Source organism: Lipotes vexillifer, unplaced genomic scaffold (genome assembly GCF_000442215.2).
Source record: "Lipotes vexillifer unplaced genomic scaffold, Lipotes_vexillifer_v1.1 scaffold641, whole genome shotgun sequence".
NCBI classification, from domain to species: domain Eukaryota; kingdom Metazoa; phylum Chordata; class Mammalia; order Artiodactyla; family Lipotidae; genus Lipotes; species Lipotes vexillifer.
This window is the reverse complement of record NW_006780658.1, coordinates 2362667-2370312: the sequence shown is the minus strand read 5'-3', so window position 1 is coordinate 2370312 and position 7646 is coordinate 2362667. Positions and strand designations below refer to the sequence as shown.

Here is a 7646-nt window from a genome sequence, read left to right as displayed (position 1 = left end):
TCTCAGGTCTCAGCAAGAAGTAGCGCATGATGCGACCCAGTAGAGACAGCAAAGTCATTGTATCCTCTATCATTTATTATCGCTAGAGCCCCAACCACCAGCAGCGACGCGCGCCCCGAAAGCTCGCCGGGTCCCGGAGCACTGCGGGGAAAGCCCGCGGGGAGGGAGGCGGAGCAGCAGCCGAGGGTTAGGGGGAGGAGGCTCACGGAGTCGGGCGGGAGATGGACAAGCAGGCAGCTCCGAGCCCGCACGGTGAACAGAGGCAGTTTCCCTTTTGTCTCCCGGCCTCTGCGGCCCGGAGGCCCGCGCCCAGCACACCGACGTCTAGCCAGCCGCCCGCGCCGCCTCCCCTCCCTACGCCCCTTTGTGAGGCGGCGGCTGCCGAGACGCCGGCGGTGGCAGCAGCAGTCGCGGGTGCCGGGGCTGGACGAGAGAAATCAAGTTAAAGTTGCGCCGGGCGGGTCTGTCGCGGTGGGCGGGAGAGTTCCGGGGCGCTGGCGCCCCCGCGGCGCCTCCGCGGGTGCCCCCTCGCTGCTCCGGGGAGAGATCGGCAGGTGAAGAGGCGCGAGGCGCTAGAGCCCCGCGGGTGAGTGATGCACGTCCCCTTGGTCGCCGCCGCAGGGGAGCGCAGAGCTGGCCGAGCTCTCCGAGTCCTTCAGACACGCAGGGGGCCCCAGAGAATAAAAGTTTTGCGGGAGCCTGGGCAGAGGCGGGGGTGCGCGGAGCCCGGGGACGCAGCACGATCGGCGCGGAGCCGCAGGCGGCCGGCCGGGCTCTGCCAGCCTCTCCGAAGCACCTCCCTGCTCCGCTCCTCTCGGCTCTGCGGGGCTCGGGCGCTCCCTCCTAGCGCCGCCGCTCGCACTCGCCCCGCCCAGCGCTCGCTCGCCCCGCCTCGCCCCGCCCCTTGAGCCGGGACTCGAGGCCCGGAGGTGCTCGGGCCGAGCTGTCAAAGGCCGAGGCAAATCGGCGGCGGCTGGCGCGCTTGCAACTGCGGGCGGTCCGGACGAACCGAGGGGGGAGGGAAGGGGCGCGTCTGCAGCCGAGCTCGAGTGGATGGTCTTGTCTGCCTCTTGTGCGAGCTCTCAGGACAATATAATACTGACCCTGGTAGGCTGACCGGTGGTTTCGCGGGATCCACTGCTACCGGCTGGAAAACAGAGGGCCACACGTGAGCGTCCCCCCCTCCGGCTGGCGGCACGGTAGTGCGGTCTCCGCCTCGCCCGGCATAAGGCAAGCGAGAAGGGACGCACTTCTCCTGGCTCGCAAAGCGAGGCAGAGAGCTCGGACCTTTGGTTTTCTGGGACAGAGGCCTGCCGGAATCTCCCGAGAGGCTGAGAGCGAGCGTCGGGCCAAAAAACCTCGCGACGAGAAAAGGCCTCCCGAGGGCAGCGGGATGTGAGGACTCAGAGCCACGTGGAAGTGCGCTCTGATGATAACCTCGGGAGCGATGAGGCTGGGCTGGCCTCTCTGCGAGCTACACGCCCCTGGAGCGGGGACATAGCCACGAAGGCTTTCCCGGGTCGCAACCCTTCCATAGAGAGACACGGAGCTTCCTAGTGGAGCCCCCGGGCGCTCCTGACCCTGCGGCGGGGCTAGGGCTCCGACTCCGCTGTTCAGGTTTGCAGGTCCCTTTGAAGCTTCGAACTACCGGCCTCCTACCACCTCCTCAGTCACCGCAGGAGAAGGTGAAATGGGGGCAGGAGTCTTTAGTTAAGCAGAAGTAAATGGGCTTCCAGAAGCCATCAAGGATAACTTGTTGAAGCATGGGGCAGGTGTCGGTGGCCTTGAAGATGTTGGGGGAAAAAGAGAAGAATGTACAAATCAGCTTAGAATACGGAAATAAGTGAGCTTTAAAGGAAAATATTCACTCTTGCTACCCCTGTCCAGGAAGAAGAGTGCTGATCTGCAGCTTCCAGTTCACTAGACTCGAGAATAGAGGCTGCCTGATTCCCAGCCCAGCCAGAGGCTGTCTCCCCAAACACTCCTGCTTTGGAGTGATCACGACTAAGTTTTAAAAAAAAATTAAATTAAATTAAAAGGAGTAAAACACTGGAAGGAAGTACACCAAGATGTTAACGATGGTTAACTACAGTAATAAACTGTATGTTTTCTGTTTTTCATTTTCTGATTTGAGCTTTTATCTGTTTTCTACAACTTTTCCAAAGTTTTTGCAAAAGTCATAGATTGCCATCTTAACCAGAAAAAAAAAGAAAACTTTGACATTTAAATGGCATGTACAATATGATCTCAATTATATACATAGGCATAGAAAAGGAAGGAAATGTGAAGAATTGTTAACAGCGTGTTATTTTTGACAACTAAGATATGGTCTCCTGTTCTACTTTGCACTTTTTGGTATTTTCCACCTGGTAAATAGAGAAAATAAGCAGTTTAGAAATAAATAAGATCGGGACTTTCCAGGTGGCACAGTGGTTAAGAATCCGCCTGCCAATGCAGGGTACATGGGGTCGAGCCCCTGGTCCGGGAAGATCCCACATGCCGCGGAAAAACTAAGCCCATGTGCTAAGCCACAACTAAGCCAACTAAGCCACAACTACTGAGCCTGCACTCTAGAGCCTGTGAGCCACACTACTGAGCCCGCAAGCTGCAACTACTGAAGCCCACGCGCCTAGAGCCCTTGCTCTGCAACAAGAAGCCACCGCGATGAGAAGCCCGCGCACCCCAATGAAGAGTAGCCCCTGCTCGCCACAACTAGAGAAAGCCAGCACGCAACAATGAAGACCCAATGCAGTCAAAAATAATTTTTAAAAACAAGATTGCCCCTTCGTTTAAAAACAGAAAACAAAACAAAACAAAAAAATAAACAAATGAGATCATTCTGTTCAAAAGTCGTTATGTGATGAGGTTCCAAAATGAGCTAATGAATTCGAAGGTTAGGAACTATAAAGCAAAGTAATGCATTAGTGTTATTATGAAGATAAGTTTATGATATTTCTTACTGTAAATTGGCAAATGGATTTAGGGTGCATTATCAGTCTCTCTGTACATGAATCTGTTTCTCTGTGGCAAAGGCAACTTGCAGATAAGCTGATCAAGACTTCAAAACTACAAGTCAAACCAGGCCCTGGGGTAGAAAAATTCCAAACCTAAGGGTCAATCCAACCTGTCCACAGCATTACTGCATTGATGATAGCAGCGAATATTCATGAGAGGTATGACTTCTGTTTCTTCCGTACCTAAATAAAGAAGAGAAAGGACCATACTGGTCTCTGGAAGCTAAATAACAAAAGGAGGGCTTGACTTGATTACTAAATCTCGATATCCTGCAGATTCTGTGGAGATTTGCTTTGACATTTACATCTAAATAGTTCATTTGTGTGAAAATCAATAAAATGATTTTTCAAGCAGACCCTATAGGCATTTTCTTATTTCTATTAAGAAATTAATCTAGTTTCATAGTGATTTCTTAAACACCCTAAATGAGCTTTTTGTTATAGTTTACTGTGAATTTTTTAATCTTTATAAATCCATTGTTTATTGTATGACAGAACTGAGACCCTTTAGGAAATAATTATTATTTGAACCTTAGGTCTTTTTTTTTCATTTTTATTGGAGTATAGTTGATTTACAATGTTGTATTAGTTTCAGGTGTACAGCAAAGTGAATCAGTTATGCATATACATATATCCACTCTTTTTTAGATTCTTTTCCCATATAGGTCATTACAGAGTATTGAGTAGTGTTCCCTGTGCTATACAGTAGACCCTTATTAGTTACCTATTTTATATATAGTAGTGTGTATATGTCAATCCCAATCTCCCAATTTATTCCTCCCCCTGTAAATTTTAATATGTATGAGAAATAAAAAAGACCTTCCTCTAGTGACAAACATTTGCATATTCCTTGGGAGGGATTGTAAAGGTTTTTCATGTATATCAACTTATTTTCATTCTAATAACAATTCTATGAAGAAGACAGAGGAGCTATTATCTCTGTTTATAAATTCAAGGAAAGTGAGGCACAAAGATGTTAAATGATTATCATAATTCAGCAAATATAAAGTTGGAATCTCAAACTCATTTCTTCTGACCACCAATTCAGTACCCTAACATCCATTGATTGCTCAATGACACTGAGATGATTAGTCTAATTTTTATACTTCTCTAGTAACATTTCAGTAGATCTCTGTTATAGAAACCTCAAAAAGAATACACGGGTTCTTTTTCCACAATTCTGACTTAAACCTTTGGGATAAGCACTGCACTATGAGTATTTACCTCACCCATCAAGGATAATTGCGGGGCAGAAGACAAGTGCAAGTAAACTGTCCTTCATCTTGACGTAGAAGTCTAAAAGATTTGTTGCTAAAGTAAAATGCTATCTGAATTTCAGAGGGAAGAAAAGAGTACCATAGAATGTACATTATGCAAATACTTTACCATTACAAGTGACATGGTAATGAACAGAGAGCTAATTGCAATCCTAGGCTTTCATGAGATACAATAATAGTGATAAATAGTTACCAGGTAATTACCATTTTCAACTATGCAATTAGCTAATGTCAACCTTGCGAGTATATAAAGAACATAAAATATGGTGTATTTTCAGAAAAAATTTCAGAGTTGTAGCTCTTAGGTTCAAGAAATCTTTATAACACAGTTTGATAACAAATCTATGTTCTAGTATGATGGTGATCCATGATGTCCTCATTTCTTTTTGTTTTTGCCACCTATTGCAAAGTTATAAAAACCAAATATGTCGGCTGAGCCACTGAATGTAATAAAAATTCCCTGAAATAAATTTTTTTTTTGCGGTACGCGGGCCCCTCACCGCCGTGGCCTCTCCCATTGCGGAGCACAGGCTCCGGACGCGCAGGCTCAGCGGCCACGGCTCACGGGCCCAGCCGCCCCGCGGTACGTGGGATCCTCCCAGACCGGGGCACGAACCCGCGTCCCCTGCATCGGCAGGCGGACTCTCAACCACTGCGCCACCAGGGGAGCCTTTTGAAATAAATTTTAAATGAATCTTTTATATAGAGAGAAATTCTCTGCACATTTTAAAATTTCCCAATTACCAGTTTGATTTGTATTCTTAAATTGTTCCTGCCATCTGCATATAAATATGTACTGAGTATTAAGTAGGACTCTTAACTATTATTCTATCAATATACATCCATATATGTATAACGTTTTAAACTAGACATACAAAAGAGTGCATGAAAGTATTGTTATGAAGCACAACAACTATGAGTACTACACCCATAAAGCTGACCTAAAACTGGACTGTAACCAATCTTTGCACTAACCTAGGAGTTATTTCCCTATCCCACCTCCCTACCTGTCCTCCACAGGTAGCTACTAGCCTGAGTTTTGCATTTTATCATCCCTTTTTCTTTTTAAAAATAATATCATCACATATGTCTGCATCCATAATTAATATATTTTTTTAGTTTTGCTTGGTTTTGAGCTTTATAAAAGGGTATCTTACTGTATATAGTCCTCTGGTACTTGTTTTTACACTCAATGTTATATTTCTAGATCCTTCCATATAGTTCAAACATTTCACTGCTATATAACACTCCACCTTGTGACTGATCTATAATTTATGTATTCATCTTTTCTGGTCATTTGAGTTTCCAGTTTTTTGCTATTATGATCAATGATTTCATGAATTATTTTTGTACTATTTCTTGGTGCATATATGCAAAAGTTTCTCTAGGGTATATAGCCAAGAATTAAATTAATGGATAGTTGGGGATCAAAGTGTTCAACTTTACAATTTAGGGCCAAACTGTATTTGAAAATACATTGTTCCTGGGCTTCCCTGGTGGCACCGTTGTTAAGAATCCGCCTGCCAATGCAAGGGACATGGGTTTGAGCCCTGGTCTGGGAAGATCCCACATGCCGCGGAGCAACTAAGCCCGTGCACCACAACTACTGAGCCTGCACTCTAGAGCCTGCGCGCCTGGAGCCCGTGCTCTGCAACAAGAGAAGCCACCGCAGTGAGAAGCCCACGCACCGCAACAAAGAGCAGCCCCCGCTCTCCGCAACTAGAGAAACCCCGCGTGCCGCAACAAAGACCCAACGCAGCCAAAAATAAAATAATAATAATAATAATTTTTTTTTTAAAAGAAAGAAAGAAAATACCTTGTTCCCATTCACATTCCCACCAACAGTGTGATCAAAGCTCCTTAATATAATATAAGGGATCATTACTATAAATTCTATCTTAAAAGTGATTTTCAAGATTGGTCCCTTTGGAAAATGGTTAACAATGATCATGACTATTAACCATTTTAAATATTCAGTGCTTCTCAAACAACCTTTCTAGATGCAAAATTTAAATGTTCTTTACAAAATGAATCTGTTTTAGAAGTACAACAAAGAAAATAAATCCATCATTTAAATAAGTATAATAATATGTCAATCTGGACTTATAATTTTAATCTTAGGTGTTCTGTCAAATGGAACTAATGTGACAGACACCAATCTTGTGTAATATCATTTTATTTCACTGTTCTCCAACATCCTTTTCTACAACCCAATTTTTTGTATTAATTACAGAGATATATTAAGGATACTTGTTTCCTGAATACTTGTTTTGTACCACTGCACCAAGTCTGTTTACAAAAACCACATTTATCCTAAGAATCCTTCATCTAATTGCCCTAGGCTTCTCTATGATAATTTTCAAAGAAGCTTCCTAAATTATAATGTTAATCTAAAGCATTGCCTAAATTTTTTATTCTAATTAGCACACATCAACACTCTAGCTAATTCAAATGCGAGATATTTGAATAGTTGAATAATCCTGCTTAAAACCCTTAAATGATTTCTCACTGCTCTTAGAATAAAGACAAAAAAGTCTTAACTTCTCCTTTTCAGCCTTATCCCATGCCACCTGCTCCCTCAGCCCATCCACTTCAGCCACATTTGCCTTCTTACAATTCCTATAAAGCATGGAGCTCCCTCTTGACTGGGTTCATTTATTCATGCAGTTTCATTTAGCTGGAATGTTGGCTTTTCCCAAGCCCACTCTCCCACCCACACTCCTCCTAGTTAACTATTATCCCTCAGATCTCAGCTCATATATCACTCTCTCAAGAGCCCTTCCTGACTCTGTGGTCTAGGTGAGGTCCCTCTTCCCCACTCTCATGGCACCTTCAGAGTGTTCATCAAAGTTGTAAATATATATTTTTTGTGATTTTTAAAAATTGACATCTGTTTTGTCATAAAGAACAGATTTGTGGTTGCCAAGGTGGGAGGGGTAGGGGAGGGATACACTGGGAATTTGGGATTAGCAGATGCAAACTACAGAATGGATAAACAACAAGGTCCTACTGTATAGCACAGGGGACTATATTCAATATCCTGTGATAAACCATAATGGAAAAGAATATGAAAAGGAATATATATGTATAACTGAATGACTTTTCCATACAGCACGAATTAACACAACATTGTAAATCAACTATACTTCAATAAAATAAATGTTTTAAAAATCTCTGTCTGTTTCCCCCAACTCTCATTGTAATTTATATGCTCCACAAGGGCAGGAGTTGTGTTTTGTTCTCCATTGTAACTCCAGCACCTAACAAGATCCCTGGCACACAGTAGGCATACTATAAATATTTGTTCCTTAATGAACAAAGGTAGTTATTCTAAAATCATTATTCTAGCCCTGGT

At 44.1% G+C, this 7646-nt stretch overlaps 1 protein-coding gene across 1 annotated transcript in view; it reads right to left on the bottom strand.

Moving 5' to 3' along the window:
* Nucleotides 1-73, bottom strand: part of PPM1L (protein phosphatase, Mg2+/Mn2+ dependent 1L) — a 344173-nt gene extending 344100 nt beyond the window's left edge. Inside the window, exon 1 of the mRNA XM_007454143.1 lies at nt 3-73. Coding sequence (XP_007454205.1) covers nt 3-73 — 71 coding nt within the window. The remainder of the gene's footprint in view (nt 1-2) is intronic.
* Between the last annotated feature and the right edge of the window lie 7573 nt (nt 74-7646).